At 33.1% G+C, this 21,861-nt stretch overlaps 3 protein-coding genes across 7 annotated transcripts; 2 read left to right on the top strand and 1 right to left on the bottom strand.

Moving 5' to 3' along the window:
* Nucleotides 1-557: 557 nt before the first annotated feature.
* Nucleotides 558-2,095, top strand: LOC111416783 (testis-specific serine/threonine-protein kinase 3-like). 5 transcript variants are annotated; one of them, XM_023048887.2, is made up of 5 exons: nucleotides 558-787; nucleotides 841-1,037; nucleotides 1,092-1,515; nucleotides 1,571-1,747; nucleotides 1,810-2,048. In XM_023048887.2, exons 1-5 carry the CDS (start codon nucleotides 638-640, stop codon nucleotides 1,855-1,857), a joined length of 996 nt encoding a protein of 331 aa, XP_022904655.1. In that variant the 5' UTR covers nucleotides 558-637; the 3' UTR covers nucleotides 1,858-2,048. The 5 variants fall into 5 exon arrangements, with proteins under 5 accessions (XP_022904655.1, XP_022904656.1, XP_071054133.1 ...); XM_023048888.2 differs by having other exon boundaries at nucleotides 1,571-1,764; nucleotides 1,821-1,910; XM_071198032.1 differs by having other exon boundaries at nucleotides 1,571-1,764; nucleotides 1,810-1,886.
* Nucleotides 2,096-6,135: 4,040 nt separating this feature from the next.
* On the bottom strand, nucleotides 6,136-8,178 carry LOC111416749 (RNA 3'-terminal phosphate cyclase). Its single transcript, XM_071197706.1, has 6 exons — nucleotides 8,022-8,178; nucleotides 7,511-7,612; nucleotides 7,308-7,425; nucleotides 6,686-7,256; nucleotides 6,370-6,628; nucleotides 6,136-6,311 (listed from the first exon to the last, which is right to left on the bottom strand). The coding sequence occupies exons 2-6, from the start codon at nucleotides 7,553-7,555 to the stop codon at nucleotides 6,228-6,230; spliced, it is 1,077 nt and encodes a 358-aa protein (XP_071053807.1). The 5' UTR covers nucleotides 7,556-7,612; nucleotides 8,022-8,178; the 3' UTR covers nucleotides 6,136-6,227.
* A 4,235-nt stretch (nucleotides 8,179-12,413) lies between these two features.
* On the top strand, nucleotides 12,414-21,267 carry LOC111416758 (uncharacterized). The gene is made up of 2 exons (XM_023048852.2): nucleotides 12,414-14,284; nucleotides 20,386-21,267. Exons 1-2 carry the CDS (start codon nucleotides 12,721-12,723, stop codon nucleotides 20,595-20,597), a joined length of 1,776 nt encoding a protein of 591 aa, XP_022904620.2. The 5' UTR covers nucleotides 12,414-12,720; the 3' UTR covers nucleotides 20,598-21,267.
* The last annotated feature ends 594 nt before the right edge of the window (nucleotides 21,268-21,861 follow it).

The following is a 21,861-nucleotide window of genomic DNA, read 5'->3' as shown; positions in this document are numbered from 1 at the left end:
TCCGTTTTAAAACAAAAACAAGTTTTATGGATCCATTAATTGAAACATATTTTCGACTAACAACACTTCTTAAATAATGACATAACATTAATAAAACAACATATGCTTATACATATATAAAGCTGGATCCACAAGACGCGGGAACTGGTACGCCACTTCAAAGGAAATGCGGTACTTTTTCGTTGAAGTTGTGATACTTTTCCTTTAAAGGGACGTGACGGTCAGCGCATTGTGTGGAGCTAGCCTAATCTTTGCCTGTGCCGCTACGTGATTTCTATCATGCATTGTTGATGTGATAGGAAGACCTTATTCAGTGTAATTCCAATCATTGTTAGAAGAGATCTTTGCAATGATTTGTAAATAGATCTCACTTTATTACGTATCAAAAGTAATCAAAGCATCGTACAAGTGTACTTAATACATATAAAGATTTTTGGTCAATTAATTAACTCAACTTAATGTAATAAATGTTAAATGAATTCACTTTGTATAAATTTGTATAGAAACATAATTTTGCAAAAACGTTTAGAAAAAAAAAGAAATCATCAAAAGGTATAGTGTCAAAAAAATGTCAAAATTAACAGTAAAAAAAGTGTGACTATTACAAAACATTATTAAATAATGAGAGAAGGTTGAGATGCCTTCTCCGAAAAGCAGCGTGCACCAGCACACATCGAATGCACCGACCGGACAAACTGTCGAACACAAGGAAAAGAAAACCGTTTTAGAAAATCACGGCTACTATTTAGGAAAGACGATAGGAGCTGGCTCTTATGCGACAGTTCGGGTAAAACATTCAGTTTGTCTGAACGATAATTTCGATTAATAGCCCCAGTAAAGTTCGAATTCGTTTTTATCGCTTTTAAGCTGGCTCACAGTGATATTCACGGTGGTGACGTTGCTGTTAAAATCGTCAGCAAATACACGGCCCCTGAGGATTATTTAAAGAAATTTTTGCCGAGGGAAATTGAAGTTGTGAAAGGATTAAAACATCCCAATTTGATACGGTTTTTACAAGCTATTGAGACAACACACAGGTAAAAAGAATAATTTCGTAGATAGCAATCTTAAAGAAAAAATATCTTTTTAAGGGTTTATATTTGTATGGAATACGCTGCAAATGGAAGTCTCCTAGACATTATTCGTAGAGATACTTATATCGATGAAACCAGGGCTCGAAATTGGTTTCGACAGTTAGTTGATGCAATAGATTATTGCCATGAAAGAGGTGTCGTTCATAGAGACATAAAATGCGAAAATTTACTTATGGACGATGGGTTTAATATTAAAGTATCCGATTTTGGATTCGCACGTGGTCATTTAAAAAATAGTAGTGGTCAAAATGTATTGAGCGAAACTTTTTGCGGAAGTTATGCTTATGCTTCGCCGGAAATTTTAAAAGGAGTTCCATATCATCCACAATTTTCCGATGTTTGGTCAATGGGGGTAGTTCTCTATGCAATGGCTTTTGGTAGACTTCCATTTGATGATACAAACTATTCTTTACTTCTAAAAGTAAGACAAAAATTATTAAATAAAATAAATAATTCACTCAACCTTTGATTTTTAGCAAGTGTCTAATAAAGTTACCTTTCCCAGAGAACCAAAAGTAACAACGTCTTGTAGAACGTTAATATCAAAAATTTTAGCCCCTTTAAAAGTTCGTTTAAGAGTTTCTGGTATCCGAAACGATCCCTGGTATAACTACGTAGGTGATAAAGCGGGAAGTAGTAAAGATCATGCAACCGTAAGTCCACCCTAAGGGTAAACTAATATAATAATGTAACTAACTGTAATAATGGCAAAAAGGATATTGTTAGGACCCCAAAAAGATTACTTCAGCAAATCGTGGTATGAAAGACAATGAAACACTCGCAAAAGACTTAACTCGGCTTATTACCAAAGAACAACAAATCGAATTGCAGGGAAATGTGCAGAAACTTAAACAAAAGAGACATAGTACAGATGACCAACAATATTCAGTTCAGGAAAAGCAATCTAGGGACAAAAACAAAAAGAAATAATAATAAAAATTTTTGGTGTTTTAAGTTGTAATTTTTTTAAGTTTTTCGAATAAAGTCACATTTTTTAAGAAGTACATCTTATACTTTATGAATAGTTAAGTTTAGAATAATCAGAAAATATGACTCCAATAGAAAAAGACATTGGTGAAATTAATTAAAGAACGCGTCAAGAAAGAAATCTTTAAGAACACAAAAATTGCTAAAGTGTGGATCGACGAAGATTACCCTAAAGATATACGAGGGGAGAGAAGGCTGGTGATCTTAAAATTGAAAGAGGCCAGAAAGATAGGACATAAGACACTACAAGTTACTGATGATGAATAACGAAACATGAACAGCAAAACATGATTAACAGGAGAATGAATTAAGAATACAAAAAAGATGAAGCATTTGCAAAAAGCGAACGTTGATGGAAAGATCATCACAAAGAGAAACCTAAAAGATTACAAGGAAAAATTTAGAAAAACGAGGTAAGTGAAACATTAACGACATAGATACAATAGACAAAGGACAATAGGTAAAGGACCAGTTTAGGTAACGAGAGCAGCGGTATTTTGGAGATGACTACATGAAACGTTAGAGATTTTGATGGGAACAAACAAAGAAAAAAAAACATGGAATTTACAAACTACCGAACAGAAATGTATTAGTATACAGTGGATTAAGGCAGGAAACAAGAGTAATGGCAGGGGTGGTATACTTGGTTACAAAAAATAGAAGAACAAATACAGAACTGAATTGCATGATCTGAATGACTGCTAACAGTTGCATTGAGGAACAAAAAGGTGAACGAAATAAGATCAATTATGATTACGTACAGATCAAACGAGGACCAGAAAACTGAAATCAAAGAATGTAGAATGTATAATAGTATAATGTAGAGATGCCATTTGAATTATCTAATGGTAAAAACATACATTTTTCCCACACAAAGAAATACATTAATTCTATAAGGATCTAAATATTACAAAAGTGAGCAGAGGACCAGAATTGGTAGTGAACCACTTTGTGGTATTATCTAAGGCCAGAAAAGAGAGAGAACAATGCAAACAACAAAATCACGCACAGAAACAAAAAACAGTAAATTATACGATCAAAACGTATAAATTGAGAGATAGAAAAATATTAGAGAAATTCGAAGGAGAAATGAATAAGAAAATGGAAACATAGAGAATAACTGGGAATGCTTCAAAACTGTGATATTGACTGTGTCATAAGGAAGTGTGTGGAATAAATAGGAAGAATGATAATAAAAAGCAGACATGAGAAGAAACTCCGAATTCGATATCTTATTATAATATCTTTGTTGGTGTTTGCAAATCTTCTCGTGGTTTTGTGTGGTAAACAGATTCTATCACCGTGGCCCACACGAAGAAATCCTACGGTGTCAAATCCGGTGAACGCGCTGGCCAGCAAGTCACACCATTATGTTCTATCTAACTTTCGGGAAATGTTTGGTGGACAGCATTTGTCGCATTTCTGGAGTAATTTGAATCCTGCACCTCTTCGAGTTTCTCGTGGTCTCCACATGATTATTTTTTGTGTTTATTTTTCTGTGCCATATGCCTGATCCATTATCAATTAAGCCCCACCAATCGACTCATAACATTTGTCACTTGTGTTCTTCTGCGAACGTTGCTATTTCGAATCTTCTCTATCAGAGTCCCAGCATTACTCATTCCATCGCTCTTTGGGCTGTACTAAGTTGGGTTGGGTTGGGTTTCAAGTCCGCATGTAATCACTGACAGTATACTATCACACAGCTATCATACGCCTTTCGTTTTAGGTTTCTCGGTATTTCCTTATTTTTCAGTATAAAACTGACTTTTCCAAATTCTGCTCGTGATAGTTGAAAACACATTATATTCTGTGTTTTTTATTAGTGTTAATAGTTTGGAAGTGGTCGATAGTTCTGAAATCTTTCCGAAAACCAGCCTGCTCCATTCGTTGATATGAATCTAGCTTTACTGTAAGACGATTCGTTATAATTTAAGTCAGTAATTTGTAAAGGTGGGATAATAAACTTATAGGTGTATAATTTTCAATATTTGTGTTGACTATCTTCTTGTGCATAAGTATGACGTCGGTGGGTCATACTTACCTTCAAGGATACCATTTTTAACACTTCCGAAGTTGTAGAATTCTCACTGGAAGCTTTCTTATTCTTCAACTGTCTTCCGAACCAACATTTAGAACCTTTCTAGTCACAGATTTCAGTTTTGGTATGCAGAAGTGTATAGCTTTCCATAGAATGTTTGGATTTCTCATTATATGGGATAATTTAGTATGGAAATAACACATTCCCTTGTTTGGTTTGGATTTCTTTTACAATTCGTATTCTTTCTCTGGTTATCTTCCGATTTTCAGGTTCAATAATTCACTATTGTAGAAGTGCAATAAACGTAACATTGGTAAATTTGTAGATTGAGGAGACACAGGTATCTGAGAGTGGGGTCTCGCAAGAGCTCCATAGAATCAAGCAAACCGCAAACCAATCTGTATTGGAACATCATAATATCAAATACATAGCGGCGTAATCCCAAAAAGCAAGCAGCGCTGCAGGCATATGAACAATAAGGGAGATTAAATTTGTGCCGGCTGAGGCAAAATTCAAAACACTACCGACATATGCTGCATACAAGAATACAATGCTCAGCACATTCGTAAAGAGGCAGGATATACGAATAATAAAAGTTAACCGTTTTGAAGCATTCTATACCACCGCGTCTATGTGGTCACACAAAAGGAGTTTTGAGTCAAAATTAGTTCCCAGGTGATGTTTAATATTTTAAGGGTAACAGACGTAAAATGGGAAACATCAACCTTCACTGCATGGCGTCTGCAAGAAAAAAAAAGAAGATACCCATAATAGTAAGCTATTCGATACGTTAAATGTTAGTAAGTTTTTCCATAAGAATTTTGTGATGTAATTTATTGAAGGCCTTACTAAAGTCCTTATAAATAGCATCTACCGCGAGATCCTCATTCATGGATCAAGTTTGTTTCTACCGACCGTCCATGTAAGAAACCATGCTGTTGATGGATGATTTGTGGGTGAATGTAATGGCACACTAGTTTTTCAAAGACCTTTGAAACAGTATGTAGAACAGAAATTGGATGATAATTAGTGAATTAGTGATTAATTTAAATACATTCCATATGGAAGATAGATCCTTTTACAGTTAGACTGAAAATATGGTTTAAAAGGTATAGCTAGTTCCTCCGCGCAGCTGGCAATAAACCCACCAGGCAAACCATTTCGACCTGGATCCAATTTAGTATCGTAAAATGATCACTTGGCGGCAAATAAACAGCACATAATCATCCGCGCACTACCACACCACATAGACAACCACAACTCTTCAGCTCCCATTGCATGCACTGGCAGTGGGGTAACAGAGATCTTCACTATGAACATGGATAACGCATTTTCGAAGTCTTATTTCTAAAGAGTTCTGCGTTGAAAGGTGTAAGATGCTCGTTTACGAATAATTTGTCAGTCAGATTCGGGATGCAGATACCCGTCGGATCCATACTGTTGGTCTTCTTGCAGCTGACAGAAATTTATCACGCAAACTTCGAGACAAAAACTTAACCACAACGTTCTTATCCACAACAACTCTATGAGGGAATCGATGGACAGCTTCAATATTACTCTCAGTTATCGGGCAGCTTATTACTTCACCGATACGGGATAATACGAGACCTCGTTTTTTCTCGAAAATGCCCGATAAAATTAAGTTACGGTAGGCTCGGATGAAGACAAGGGTGGAGAAGGATCATCGTCCACAATAATTGAGCAATTTGCACCATCTCTGCAAACCAACCAGCATGGAAACACTTTTCACATCTCCCAAAACATTGACAGAACAGGATTGTTAACTTTGCAAAGGAAAACCTTTGGCTAAATTTGATCTTCGTATTTTCATATTCTTATTTTTTATTGTTTCTAAGATATCTTTTATTTGGTATGCTCTTAGGTTCGTTCGTGTTTTCTTTTTCACAATGCAGTTAATACTTTTTTTCGATCTACAGAAATAAATGGACAGACAGAACGAATTCTTTCAATTCTAAAAATTAAATCGCTAAGAGGATTAAATAAACCCAAAAGGCGGGATAAACATTTTATTAATTATAAATTAATTATATACATAACTTCTTCCGTCTCAAATAAATCCGAGAAATTACAATAAATTAATGATTTTAAGGGAAATATGAAGATTTGTAACCAATTCCAACACATTCAATAATTGAACCTTCTCCACTTGGAGTAATACAAAATTTTGCCTAAAAGTAAATAGTTTAATAGCTACATCTAATCTAATTCAATGTAAAATAAACTTACTTTGGTTAATTTTTCAATAACATAAATTGCAGTATTTGTATGCATGCTGATGGTACCAACTTTAATTTTAGAAATTCCATCAGCGAGCGCCATAAAAACAATAACCTGATCTTGACTATGTATATCAAGACAAGCTCCGTTTTTTAATGCTGTTCTTAACTCCTCGGCCGCTTTCAAACCCGTTTGTTCCGAGGTTTCACCTCTTTTTCCCAAAGCAGATCCACCCAATACGCAACCACTATTAGTTTCAGCAACTAATCTATATTTTTGTTAAAAAAAGTGTTTAAGAAATATTTTTGAGCTAACTAAAACTTACATAATTCCTGAACAATTTCCAACACTCACACCTGGAGATTCTTTATAACGTTCGATATTAATGTTTTTATAAAAATCTCTTAATCGATTAGTAGCTGAATTAGCCATAGTATGAGTCATATGAAGCGGTAAAGTACCGGCAACAAAGCTCCAGCCATAAATGCCGGTTACATCACCTTGTTCTAGCATTTCAATCGGGCTTAAATTTGGTATGGGTTTAACAGTAACGGTAACGTCTCCACCCCCTTTTGGAAAATAACCCCGCCGTTTCAAATAAAAATCGAACGTAGCCCCGAATTTTTCTAACAATGGGCGGAAAACCTCCGTCGTGTAATCAATTTGGGGGGCCATTTCCGCATTAGTACCCCCTTGTAAGTTTAACGTCGATTCGTCATCTGCGAATAAAACGCATGGAAGTGCCACTTGAAGCAGTAAGCTTATACTGCCGGCCGTTTTTATAACAGCTTTATAATTTCCACTTTTTACTTTTCCAGGGCGAAAAGTTATTTCTGTTGAACCTATTTCCGCACCCTGGACTTTACCATCGCAAATATCACAAACAAGTTCAACACCTAAACATTAATTAATTAAATATATAAATTTTATAGGATGTTAATTTTTACCTTTTAAATGTTGTTCCATAAGACCGGGTTTTGAACGACCAGCTCTTATGTTAATTATTTTAATTGGAGTGTTTGTAAGTACGCTTATTGTCAAAGATATTCGTAAAATTTGACCACCCTGATGATAACAATTTATTAATTTAATGTTATTATAATAACGAATGTAACAAAGTATTTTATTATAAGCTACTGCCCATACTTACACCTTCTAATTGTGAACCATCTATTTCAACCAGCTCATTAGACATTTTTAACTGATTATTTGAAGAGGTTTTAAGAAGACTTATCAGGTGTCTTTGTGTTATCTGTCAAAAATATTTTGGAAATTGTCAATTTACTTAATTATATATTTTTATTCTTGTTTATTAACATTTATAATTTATTTTGAATCCCATTTAACGAGTAATTATTTTGATTTAATATCATAATGTGATATATTTGAGCTGCAATCCAATTTTTCTTTATATAAATTGTATTAATTATTTAAAAAATTGTGTACTATGTTTGATACTGACTTATGTTTGATATGACTGCTATAAATATGTATAGGTAATATTTCTAATCTCTTAAATTGAATCTAGGAAATTAAATCATTAAAAAAAATGTGATAGCGTTTCAATGAAATTTATTAATTTATTAATATTAATGGTTTGTTTCTAATTTAGAATAACACTAAACGGAATTATGATATGTTATAATCTCAATCATACTTACATTTTTAGTTACCTCCAATCTTCTTAATAATAGATAACTGTAAGACAAAATATTGTATTTATCACTGTTAAATATATTGATTGACAAGAATTAACATTTTTTTTGTTAAAAACCGGTTAACTTTTAAAGATAACCTAATCCCTATGCCTAACCTTAAGCAACTGTCAAATTGAATGCCAAACTCACTAATCAGTATTTGAGTTCCTTCTATATAGACAACCAATTCGACAATTTTCAACCGAAATTATGATTTTGTTATTAAATTAACCCGGCATTACATAGATGGAAAATCATAAGTGTTAATCTTAAATAAAAATTAAATCTTAAAAGTGTTATGTCTTTTTGAAAACCAAATAAACTTGTCTTTGGCTTTTACACGAATTATTTTGGAATGCAATGCTTGTTTTATTAAGCGTGCCTACTGACGTCAACTTATGGTCTTTTAGCAGTTTCATCAACAATTCGTAACTAGTGTACCAGTTATCAAATGTTACATTCCGATTGGAACCAGAAATAGCTTCTATGAGCCTCTCAACACTATCTGCAGGTGAATTAGTGATACTATAAGACACACTTGGTTGTCTTCCTGCATATACCTCGAGGTTCAAAACATAATAGGAACGCGGATCAACCAATGCTTGTACTCTGAATTGAGCTACTTGCAGTAAAAATGTACTGCAAGTAAAGTATTCAGTACTTTTTTACTTTAAGTAGTTTACTGCCAGTACTTTCAAATTGTAGGTACTTAATACTTGTACTTTCAGTATTTAGCTTAAAATGTACTGGATATTTGTCACTTGATTGACATAAGAAGTACTTGAAGAACTGTTTGTTTACTCCAAGTAGTTTATCTACTTCCAGTACTTTCAATAGTAAGTACAATAACAATTTTTTAAAGTTTTCTTATACTTAACATTTATCATCATATGTATATTAGTTATATACTTAACAGTGATAGTTTATACTTTATCATTAACCATTCACTACATAGTGTTCGATTCATTCCTAATTCCCATCCCATCTCTTTACTATATCAAAATTTAAATTATGCGTATTTTTGATGTTTCAATAAGTTTTGATAGTTGCGGTCAGATCATAGGGTCAGATGATCACACACATTAAACTTGATATGTCAAAATGCGCTTTTGTCTGTAAAACAGCAGATATATGGTCTTATAGAAGAGAAGTTTCATTGGAGTAACTTGTCATTGGATAACCGACAATCTACAAAGAAAATCTGTAACATTATCTTGTTGTCAATTTGAAGGAACAGATTCATATAATAGAACTGACAATGGGTCGAATTTCGTTAAGTGTTGTCAAGAATTTGGATTTTATACGGATAAAGAAACTGAAGAAGATAATACAGAACAGGTGTCTGAAACGACCGAAACTGAGGCACTAATTCCAGATTTATAAAATGTAGGCGAAGGAACTGAAATTGTTTCAGATTTACAATTTTCTAGTGTTGCAGAATCTTCCGAACCAACAACTAGTAAACATCATATATGTTTATCGAAACACCTTCGATGAGCCTCACATACATTAAACTTAATTGCTACAACAGACTAGAATTACTCTCTACTACAAAATTCTCATTTAAAAAACAAAAACAGTTCTGTTTTTAATGAATGTTCGAAGTTGTGGACAAAGGCTAGAAGACCAAAATATGTGAAATAATTCTTAAAATTTTGGGTCACATACTAACTTATCTTGGTGTAACCAGGTAGAACTCTTTATATGATGCCGCAAAACAAATTTTATTGTGCAAAGAAAAACTGGATGACCTCTGTGACAAATTATTAATTTCGACATTTACTCAGAATGATATTTTGAAAAAGAGCGAATAGGGTGTTGGGCGAAGTTTGGGGATGGGGAGAAAGAACTTTTGGGAGGAACGTGGGAAAAAGAAAGGTTATATTTGATGGCTTGGTAAGGAGCACAATGATGTACAGCACAGAAGTATGGGGATGGAGAGAACAAGGTTTGCTGGAGGATATACAAACACGATATTGGAGATGGGTACTGGGGTTGGCAAGGGAGACCCCAGGGTATGTACTGAGGGAGGAGGTTAAGGTGGAGGCAGTAAGGGTGGAGGCGGGGAGAAGACCAGTGAAGTATGAGGAAATGATAGAAGCAAGACCACATTGCGGGATTCTGGGAGAGTGCTGGAGGGAAATTAAGGGGAGGAAGCTGATCTATGGGCAAAGAGACAGGGAAGAATATTATAGAAGAGTGGGATACTCACTACTCACTATCTGGGATCGAAAACAGAAGAGCGGAAAGAGGTGAAATGTGGAGAGCACTGAGAGATAGGGACAGGGATGTACAGAGGCAGGAAAGAAGGTCACAGATACGAGAAGGGAGATACAATGAAAGGTATGGGGATATAGTGACTAGTGACAGAGGAACTGTCAAAATATTTGTTGATGGAGGGGGAGGATGAAGGGAAGAGATTGGTGGCCAGATACCGCTGTGGCAATGAGGAGAGGGGGAATAGTTATATGCTGAGAAGGTGTAATGAGCTAAGGGAGGAGGCAATGGACAGGAAGCTGATATTGGGAGAGGGGGCCGAGGGCAAAAGATGACGGCGAGGAGGCGAAAGGTTGGAAAGGGGGGAGGAGGGTAGAAGATCTGGAGGTGTATATATATATATATAGTAGAAGGAAAAATTGTAAATATTAAAAAACAATAAAATGCTTGTATATAGTGCTGCCATCTCTTAATCATATCCATTATTATTAGAAAATCCACCAGCGCCCCCATAGCGGACAAATCCAAAAATAACACTTACGCATTACCAAGGTTTGTAAAGCGTATTGTACCCTTTATGTAATAATGTACACCCCATTGCTTTTTGCAGTGAAATAAATACGTTATCTAAAGTTTCTCTGCTTATACTCCAGTAGGATTTTTTCAATTAATTCATCGATATTTCTTTGTGGTAGTTGATGCTGAACTGATTGAATGGAATTGAAAAAACCTAAATCCAACACATTCAAATCGGGACTGTTGGGCGGTTGCGGTTTTAATAGTTAGTGAAAAATCGTTACTGTACAAATGTGGCTTTACATTATCTTGTTGAATGTATATTGTGTTTTTCTTAAAACCAACAGGCCACTTATCCCGTATTGCAGGAATTAAATTATGAAGAATCATTTTCCTTATTTCTTCTTTGTTGACGACTTCCACAGCTTTGGTTACGAAAGTTCCCTTTGGCCGATTCTTGCTATTTCTCTTAGCTGGAGAAGAAGATGCAAATGGCCAAATTCCTAACTTTCCATCAAAATACGCTTTTCTATGAAAATCCCAACGTGGACGAGCAACTGCCGCCATAAATATTACCTTTATAATAAATCTTTTACTCTTACAAGGTCTATAAGGCTGCTCTTCTTCGGGAGTTATATAAAAGCTTCTTTTAGCTTTGGTTATATAGAACCATTTTTCGTCAATATGTATATAATTCAGCAAATCTTCGAAATACTCTGACGGTAATAAAAGCTTTAAACAAAATTCAATTCGTCGCTTTTTATTTTCTTCGGCTAACAATGGTTTAACAAAACTAGTAATTCTTTTTATTTCCTTTCCTTTCTTTAATCTGTCATGCAATATACTTTTTATACGTAAGCTAATGACTTTAATGTAGTTCGTTTATACAAAGGAAGAGAAGAAATGTTTGCAAGGGAATCAACATTAATGACAGAATTGTTATTTTGACAACCTTTAGCTTGTTTCCACAATTTGGAGATCGTTGAACGACTGCAAGACAACTTGCGTGCGGCGGCATTTATCGCGCCTCGTTTAAGTTTTCCTTGACTGACATTTTGTAATAAATAATGTAAGATTTGCTTACGTTGGTCGTTGTTAAACTTTCTACACTTTTTGCCACCTGTTTAAATGTATTCCGAAATATTTTTGTCCATTTTGAATGTAATGTATAGCGGTTAAATCGCTCAAAAAATCAAATTTGACATAAGGAAACTAATTATCACAAAACAAGTGCAATAGCTAAGTCGGTTTTGGTCATGGCACACTTTGATTGTTACATTGTCTACCTTATGTATCTAGATAAATCGCTTGTGCATTTCATATTTACAATAATTTTTACTGAAATGTAACAACTATTATCGGACAGGGGAAGTAAATCATAATAACAAATTTAAACAAAACCAAAATTGAAATAATATCTTATTTTTGTCTAATATAAAATTTGTAAACATAAGCAAATATCTTTTGCTTAACAGTTTGATATAAAAGAAGCAAATGAAACAATTTTCTAATAATAAGATTATTATTATTTATTTATAAAAACTTTTAAATAGGCAACCCAAATAACAAACACAAATCTAAACTACGTATTATTACTACATGATTAAAATACACAAATGATAACACTATTAATATACACAACAAAAGAGTACACTAATCGTATCCATTTCAAGAATAGCTTGGAATTATCATTAAAAATTATATAATTCGCACCTGCGTATAAACATCAAAGAAACATGGCGTTCACGTATTTTAATTATCGCGAAAAACCCAGAAAAATTGATGGTAATTCAACATGTTAGATAGAGTTTTGATGCGATTTTCGATCGCTTTACTTCCACGAACAGTTTCGTCACTCGAATCGATTTCAACAGTGATTTGAATCATCCGGCTCTCACCCATTTTCACACTGGGTTAGGTTTTCAAAACAATGCAATCTACGGAGGAAAAGCGTTTACAAGACGAACCGGGCACAAGCAGGGGTCTAACCAACGGCGATAGTAACGCAAATTTATTAAACGGAATGCGGAATAACATGGAAAGTAGAGGTGCTATACCGAAAGTAAAAACTGTTAAAACGAAAACCAAAAAGACAAAACTCAATAACAACATTGAAGATGTATCCGAAAACTGCAGTTTTATATTGGAAATTAATGGTAGTAGTGGTAGTGTTGAACAACAAGAACCTACAATTGATCTGACATGTGATATACGTAACTTTAGGTTGACCAATGATAGTGACGATGATAATTTATCAATATCTGATGATGGGTGTATTTATACATATAAAGGGGATCAAGATGCTGATCTTCCTGTGTCATTTTTTAGTTTAGATATTCCACAAGAAGTTGCCGCACAGTCAGTATGTCGAGGACACAATTATAGCCCAGAAATGGATTATTTAGAGATGGATTTCGATCCAGGACCTGGAGGAGCTTGTGCTGATGGTGATTATGAACCCTTATTAGATCAAAAAACGGAAGTGGATGATACTAATAAAGAATTAAAAGTAAAAGTAAATAACATTTGTAATGGTGAATTAACAAAAATGGAAGTTATTAAAGAAATTGTAAAAAAACAACCTGAAAATAGTGCTCAAATAAGTGAGGTTAGAATAAACAATGTTGATGTTGACAAAAAATCAAAGAAAACACACGATGAAAATAAATTACCTAACGAAGTCTTTAAAAACAACCTTGATAGTACGTTTATGCCTTGGAGTTGTCCATTAGAAGAACGAACAAGTACAAAAAGTACTTTGTATTCAATAAAAAAGTATCATTTAGCAATAGGAGAATTATTAAAACCAAATGATACCGATAAATCAAGTCCGATTGAAGATATTACCTCTCCTGATAACAGCGACGAATCTTTAATGATTTGGACTCCCTCAGAGGCCAAAACAAAAACTGTCATGCAAATAGGACCATCTGCTTGTGGGGCTACAGCCGTTTTAAACGTACTAAACGCCCTTAATTATTCCACATCGGTACAAAAAGTCCAACAAAATATTAACACCCGTTTACGCAAAAATTCCGCGCCATTAACTGATTATTTATTATCGAGAAGTACTGCTGGTACCACCCATGAAGATATCATCGATTGCATCCATAAAGTCACTGAAGGGAAAGTCTATGCAAGGTTTTTTCATATGTTTCCTGAACGAATTATCAATTTACGACGATGGTTAAAGTTTTGGTTAAAAAATGGAGCCATTCCTATTGCAACGTTAAATATACAACAAGCAAAGAAGGAAGTGCAGGAAATCCCTGATGCTTGGCATCATCAGATGATTTTTGGGGTCAGTCCTAAAGGGATTCATTTTGCGAACCCAATTGAATGCGTTCAAGAGGATGTTGTTTGGTCTTATTTGGTTTCCGAATCGGTTTTATTGGTTCGAAGGGAAGATGTTGTTAGTAGGTTTAATGTCCAGACTGATTTACCTGAGTTGATGAGTATCGACGATTTTAGATGGAGAAGTATGAATGTTGTAGGTGAGTAATATTGGGTTGGGATAACTTTTATACAGGTACATAAACGTGAATATTGAAATACATTGTTCTAGAGCTCATTTGTAATTGATTAAGCCAAATATGCCTTATGCAAAGCTGAATAGTTTAGGAGTTATTTCAATTTTTTGTTTTTTGTGCAAGTTCATTACATACTCTTACAAATCTTGAAATTTAGAGAGTAGTAATAGTTTCTTTGGCAATGTATTGACTTCTCTGGATAGATTACACTCTAATACACATTTTAAATTGAAAAACATTTTAAATATTTCGATGCTTTAAAAATATAGGGTGTGAAATATTCGATTTTTAAGTTAATTTTTAAATAATGATTTACGAGCGTTTATTTCAAAATTTTGATAATACATTTAGCGTACCAATTATTGTAAAAACTTCTCTGTTTTCTTACATTTCGAATAAGGTATTAAGCATGGCAAAATGTCTTTCTAATTACCCAATAATAAGATAACAAGTGGCGCGAATACAATTTTGACAACCTACCCAAAGTTAATAAAAGTCAAAATCGATTACACCTACTATTTATTGTTGCTTATTGGAACTAAAACATAACGTTAATTCAGACAACCATAAAAAATTAAGCAACTAACATTAAAAAAAAATTAACACGATCATGTGACATAACTTCTAACTCAAAAAAACTCAGTGCGAAACACAATTGGACCCCCCCTGTTGCAATAAGGAACCAACTGGAAAAAACCTTACCGTTGGTTTCTTATTGGTAATATGCAAAACGACCTTTTTTAATTTTGAATAAATACTTAACTCATACCTATTAGTAAAAATTATCAGTTGGTTCCTTATTACAAGAGGGGGTCCAATTACAAGTCTGCTTCAAAAACTGCACCTCTATTTTGAAAAAAAGTTGAAATATTTTCTAAATTATTCACTTTTCTATAACGCATGTTTAGCGTAATCAATTACAAGTGATCTCTAGAACAACGTATTTCAATATTCACGTTTATGTACCAGTCATCCTGTATATAAAATGTGTAACTTTACTCCTTAATTATATACACAATTGCTTTAATAAATTAAAGCTAATATTGATAATAATAATTATTTTTATCAATCAAAAGGAGATTCATACAGTAATAATTTTTTTGTATAATTTATTACCTAATCATAAAGAAGATAATAATAATTTACCAAATAACCAACATTAATAATATTAGCTAATTAGCAAAGAGATATTTAAAATGCTAGGATTTCCAACTGTCTTTAACAGATGGTGATCACTGATCTAACTGAAGTTCTAAATTTCATAACTAAAAACTGTTTAATTGAAAATTTTCCCAATGTATTCTTGGCGTTGCGCATTTTATTAACCCATTTAATCCCACGCTGTTTTATCTTAAAAAAACTGTTTTTTATAATTTTCCTTAAGATTTTTAAGTAATAAATTAGCCATAATTAATTAATAATGGTAATACAACATAACAATATAACAATCTTTATTTATAAAATGTACAAAAACTTGGTACATTTAATTCGTCAGAGAAAAAAAATATTTAATATAAATACATTTCACAATATACAGGGTGATTCACATAAGAACCGACACAGAGCTGGCACATGTAGAGGACAATAAATTAAGATGATTTAACGTAACTTACCTCTATACTAAGTTGTACATCTGAGGAGTTATAGGCCTTCAAAGTTGGCACTTCCATTTTTAAAAAGTTCAATATCTTCGTAATACATTAAGCTAAAAAAACCAAATTTGGTATACGTTATGAGTGTACCAAGGGTATTAATTTTTAACAAATTAAACTCAATTGAGGCATTTCATAGGGTTGATTAAGGGTGATGGTCCCCTAAATTTTGACAGATTTTTTTAACCTATTGGCGGATTTAATACATTACTACTTCATTTCATGTGGAATTTAATTCTAAAACTTTTCTTACTCCTATTATTTTTTAAAAAATTTTGTCGTTTTCATAAGAACTTAAATAAGTAAAGACACGTATTTCGTAATGTTACTTAAAATAAGAGAAAATTTAGTAGTCGGCTATGAAATTGTACGTCAAACTTGACAAACAGATTACAAAGTTATTTGACGACAAGGTTTTCATTCTTGAGTTATGATCGATTTTAACAGCAAAAATACCCAATTTTGACATTTTGGGAATTTTCTCTTTATCACATGAAAATCATTACATCTAAACTAAATTTGTTTATGGATGATGTCTTCTTAGTTGACAATAAACAACTTATTCCTAAAAAACTTTTCTCCATCACCTTTCATCCTTGAATTATGATCAATTTTAATAACAAAAGTACTCAATTTTGATGTTTTGGTGATTTTTTCTTTATCACTAGAAAATCATTATACCTAAACTAAATTTGTTTATGGATGATGTCTTTTTACTTCATAATAAACAATTTATTCCTAAAGAAATTTTCTCCATCACCTTTCATTTTTAAGCTATGATCGATTTTAAGATCAAAGGTACAGTTTTAACATTTTGGGGATTTTCTCTTTATCACTAGAAAATCATTATATCTAAACTAAATTTGTTTATGGATGATGTCTTCTTAGTTGATAATAAACAACTTATTCCTAAAAAACATTTCTCCATCACCTTTCATCCTTGAGTTATGATCAATTTTAATACCAAAAGTACTCAATTTTGATATTTCGATGATTTTCTCTTTTTATCATTAGAAAATCATTAAAGCTAAACCAAATCTGTTTATGAGTAATGTCCTTTTAGTTCATAATAAACAATTTATTTCAAATAAACTTTTCTCCATCACCTTTAATTTTTGAGTTATGATCTATTTCAATACCAAAAGTACTCAATTTTGATATTTTGGTGATTTTTTCTTTATCACTAGAAAATCATTATAACTAAACCAAATCTGTTTATGCATGATGTCTTTTTAGTTCGTAATAAACAATTTATTTCAAAAAAACTTATCTCCATCACAATTAATTTTTGAGTAATGATCGATTTTGATAACAAAAGTATTCAATTTTGACATTATGGGGATTTTCTCTTTATCGCTAGAAAATCATTACATCTAAACAAAATCTGTTTATCAATAATATCTTTTTAGTTCATAATAAACAATTTATTCCTAAAAAACTTTTCGCCATCACCTTTCATTCTTGAGTTATAATCGATTTTAAAATCAAAAGTACTTCATTTTGACATTTTGGAGATTTTCACTTTATCACTAGAAAATTATTATACCTAAACTAAATTTGTTTATGGATGATGTCTTTTTAGGTCATAATAAACAATTTATTCCTAAAATTACGTACAATTTCACAGCCGACTACTGAAGTTTCGATGATTTAAGTAGCATTAACGAAATACGTGTCATTAGTTATTTGAGTTTTTTATGAAAACGACAATGTTTTTTAAAAAATAATAAGAGTAAAAAACGTTTTAAAATTAAATTCTACATGAAATGAGGTAATAATGTATTAAATTCACCAAGAGGTTAAAAAAATCTGTCAAAATTTAGGGGACCATCACCCTTAATCAACCCTTTGAAATGCCTCAATTGTTCTCAACTTGCTACCAATTCACTCATAACGTATACCAAATTTGGTTTTTCTAGCTTAATGTATTACGAAGATATTGAATGTTTTAAAAATTTAAGACCCAACTTTGAAGGTCTATAACTCCTCAGGGGTACAACTTAGTATAGAGATAAGTTGCGTTAAATCAACTTAAAGAGATTAAGGAGATATTAAAATTTAAACATATGAAAACGCATTAGCCTCCCCTCCCTTATTATGACATATATGAGAAATATCGCAAAAAAAAGTGAAGCGGTATTATCCAGGCTATTAAATGATGTCAAAATTATAGCTCATCTTCTAAGTTTCTGAGATAGCGGGAATTTTATGTTTCTCAATGGCAGTTACTTTGCCTATAAGGATTTCTTTCCCAAACCTCTAGGCTTTACCGTTGTTGAGATACAGCCGCTCCGTACCCTTAACGGGACACCTGTATATATGGTTTTGACGGTCCGGCCATATTTGTGCGATAACATTTCAACCGACTTTATTACGCATACCCGGACGTGCCGTCAGTCAGGCAGTTTCGCAAGGAAGTTTTTAACTAACTAACGTGTTTTAAGGGTTTTAAGTATCGAATATCTGAAACCTGTCTAATACACGTCGTATTAAACTAAACACTAAAAGAGTGAACGTGTTTCAACTTGCAAATAAAGTTTTTAGATAGCAGTCGCCACAGCACGATTTGTAGCGAAAAATAACGAATGATCCGGCGGCCGGAATTCCAGTGATCTGGCTTACGAATTGGCCGGAATTCCGGGTCTGGTGAACCGGCTAAACGGCGATCCGTGCCATCACTAGTGGAGACCATTTTGAAATTATCTTAGATAAAAAAATCGACATGCAAATCTTTCAATCTTAATTACAAAGACGTATTAGTAATAAAAACCTAAAAGATGATCTATTGCAGTGCCGGCGCTAGCAAATGAAGCGGCAGGGTGCGGGAATCGGAGTGCCCCCCGCCCCCCAAGCATTTTGGACGGAATGCGGGGGGGCGCCCAAAATGTAGGGGAAAAATTAAAAATGCATTTTAATTTAAAAAAATAAAAAAATGCATTTTAATTAAAAAAATATATATAATCAAAGAAATATAAATAAACTTAAAAAAGACTGGAATAATCATAATCCATACATTAGCAAAAATTTAAGAATTATACTGGTGAAAAACCAAACTTAAGGGAATAGTCGGGAATACTCTGGTCAGAAGGTTAATTTGCAAGAAGAAGTCTGAAATTGCAATAGTTATAAACTAGACTTCAGCAAAAAACAGGAATTACATTGTTCAAAGTCCACATGAAGTCTAAAATTACTGTTCAGAGAAAACAAAAAATTGATTATAAGCCAAACATGATTTTTCATGGCAATACTTATGTGTTCAATAAAAGAATGCGAAGAATATGAACAAGAAACCAATGGACTTGTCTTGTTATTGTACAGGACAGGAAATCACCAATACGGAAACTTTGCCAATGCAGGATAAGCACAAAAGCAAAGTAACAGGTGCAGAAATGAGGTACCGGGTGGTACAAGATCCGTATAGATAATAAGAGGCTCCCAAAAAGATGATGATAGACACCCAGAAAGAAGTAGCTGTCAGTATCAAGAACAAAACATACATAACGTTGGCAGAAGACTAGATACTGCTTCTAAAAAACTAAATACTGCTTTCTAAAGACTAGATACTGCCGACAGGTCTAAATACAGCGTCTGGAACACTAAATACTGGTTTCTAAAGACTAAAATTGCTTTGTGGAGACTAAATACTGCTTTCTGAAGACTAGATACTGCTGACAGGTCTAAGTACTGCAAAAGAAAGATAAGATATTGTTGGAGAAAACATACATAACGTTGGCAGAAGACTAGATACTGCTTCTAGAAGACTAAATACTGCTTTCTGAAGACTAGATACTTCCGACAGGTCTAAATACAGCGTCTGGAACACTAAATACTGGTTTCTAAAGACTAAAATTGCTTTGTGGAGACTAAATACTGCTTTCTGAAGACTAGTTACTGCTAACAGGTCTAAATACTGCAAAAGAAAGATAAAATATTTTGGAGAAAACATATATAACTTTGGCAGAAGACTAGATACTGCTTCTAGAAGACTAAATACTGCTTTCTGAAGACTAGATACTGCCGACAGGTCTAAATTCAGCGTCTGGAACACTAAATACTGCTTTCTAAAGACTAAAATTGCTTTGTGGAGACTAAATACTGCTTTCTGAAGACTAGTTACTGCTGACAGGTATAAATACTGCAAAAGAAAGATAAGATATTGTTGGAGAAAACATTAAAAAGGCGCTCCCTTTTAGGCGGCGCCCGGGTGCAGTGCACTCCTTGCACCCCCGGCAGCGTCGGCTCTGATCTATTGAATTAATTGCATGGAACACCTGTATAGAAACAGTAGTTTTTATTAATTTTAGATTATTTTGATTTTATTTATTTAGAATTTATTTATTAATATAAAATATTACATTGAAACAATTTTTGTACACCTTAGAACAAATATAAATGTTTAAATTTTTTGTTTAGGTCAAGTGGCGCATATCATCTACCAAAGTAGAAGAGAATTAAAAAATGGTTTTAAAAACACACCACACATACGAATACCAGCGTCGTATTTATCAGGTATAACAATTGCGATTCCAGTATCGTCTCCAGCATTCACGCTTCTTCAGCAATGTCCAGAGCTTCCAGTTCTTGATAAAGATATAAAAGGCGCTTTGCAAAGGTACAACGTGTAAGAAAAAGGCGACTTTTAAAGTCGAAAGAAAATAGGAAGAAAAATTTAAAGTTTTATGGAATGTGATAAAGAGCTCGATTCGCACACGTCGCGTGCCATAACGTGTCCGGTTATTATACATAATTATTTAAATCGCCAAAGAAATGGGATTTTCTTGAAATCTTGAAGATTAACAAATATCGTGAAAAGAATGTGAAATTGTTTGTGTAAATAGATTTTGTACAGAATAAAAACGGAGTAGTTAGAGTGTGTATAATAATGTATCTCTGTGAAGGGAGAAGATAAAAAGGTTTGTACTTTCGTAGGTGGTTTTTTATGAACTGTTTTTTTACATATTTGTTTTGTATTATTATTAAAAAACAAATTTGGATAAGCACGCCATTCTAACACGGTAAATGAAACGTTATTAAAAATATAAAAGTATTATTTTATTTTTTGCATTTTTCCTCCACGGTTTTCGTAAAAATATTATTTGTTTTTTTCTTGTATAAGCTTTGTTGTTTTTCTTTATAAATACATAATATAAATAAAATATAATAGCTTTGGCGAAGTCACAATACATACTTCAAGTATAACGTATCCCCCCTTCGAAAAAGTCAAAATTTTATATCATTTGTATATAATATTTAGAAACAAGTGTATTAATTTATACAATAAATTAACGAAATCTCTATTTGCTTTTTCATCTAACCTTTACCTCTGTATTGAAATATTTTACAATAACATTCATTAATGGAATATTAAACCAAGAAGATATTTCACAAGAAACCATGCTTCCTTATGCAAAACATATCATGCCTGTCACATTCAATTCCAACAGGACCAGTATTCAAAACACTAACAATTTTGGAAAGGGTTATATATTCATAATTTCATTAGCATTTAAAACTTCGCCTGCAGCACTTGAGTAGTGGATTCTCCAATGGTGTTGCTAGTCCCAAGCCTGGATAAAGAAGGAAGGTTCCTGGGCAAGGGCGGTAACCTGCTAAAGGTAAAAATGTTAAAACGCTCACAGAACCGAAAACACCATAGATATATTCGCATAGTTTATTATGATTTTAGGATTTTCGTCTTCTACATCCATAGGTCTAGTGTTAGTTCTAATGCTATAGCATAGTGCACGCGGTAATTCTTGTTTTATATTAATAAAAGATATGAAGATATAAGAAAATTACTACATTTCTGTTAAACTATAACTAATACTAGACCTAGTACTAGAAACTTAAAGATTTAGCCATCTTGAGAGATGCACGACTAAACCCAAG

Source organism: Onthophagus taurus, chromosome 7 (genome assembly GCF_036711975.1).
Source record: "Onthophagus taurus isolate NC chromosome 7, IU_Otau_3.0, whole genome shotgun sequence".
NCBI classification, from domain to species: Eukaryota; Metazoa; Arthropoda; class Insecta; order Coleoptera; family Scarabaeidae; genus Onthophagus; species Onthophagus taurus.
The sequence above is the reverse complement of the archived record's forward strand: the minus strand, read 5'-3'. Positions and strand labels throughout refer to the sequence as shown.

Excerpts from the sequence above, each read along its gene's own strand:
- LOC111416783 (XM_023048885.2), top strand. The coding sequence starts at position 638 with ATGCCTTCTCCGAAAAGCAGCGTGCACCAGCACACATCGAATGCACCG. Across the intron at positions 788-840 it reads GCTCTTATGCGACAGTTCGG|TTCGAATTCGTTTTTATCGC; the intron begins GTAAAACATTCA and ends GCCCCAGTAAAG. Across the intron at positions 1,038-1,091 it reads GCTATTGAGACAACACACAG|GGTTTATATTTGTATGGAAT; the intron begins GTAAAAAGAATA and ends TATCTTTTTAAG.
- LOC111416749 (XM_071197706.1), bottom strand. The coding sequence starts at position 7,555 with ATGTCTAATGAGCTGGTTGAAATAGATGGTTCACAATTAGAAGGT. Across the intron at positions 7,257-7,307 it reads TATGGAACAACATTTAAAAG|GTGTTGAACTTGTTTGTGAT; the intron begins GTAAAAATTAAC and ends ATTAATGTTTAG. Across the intron at positions 6,629-6,685 it reads GGAAATTGTTCAGGAATTAT|ATTAGTTGCTGAAACTAATA; the intron begins GTAAGTTTTAGT and ends ACAAAAATATAG.
- LOC111416758 (XM_023048852.2), top strand. The coding sequence starts at position 12,721 with ATGCAATCTACGGAGGAAAAGCGTTTACAAGACGAACCGGGCACAAGC. Across the intron at positions 14,285-20,385 it reads GAGAAGTATGAATGTTGTAG|GTCAAGTGGCGCATATCATC; the intron begins GTGAGTAATATT and ends TTTTTTGTTTAG.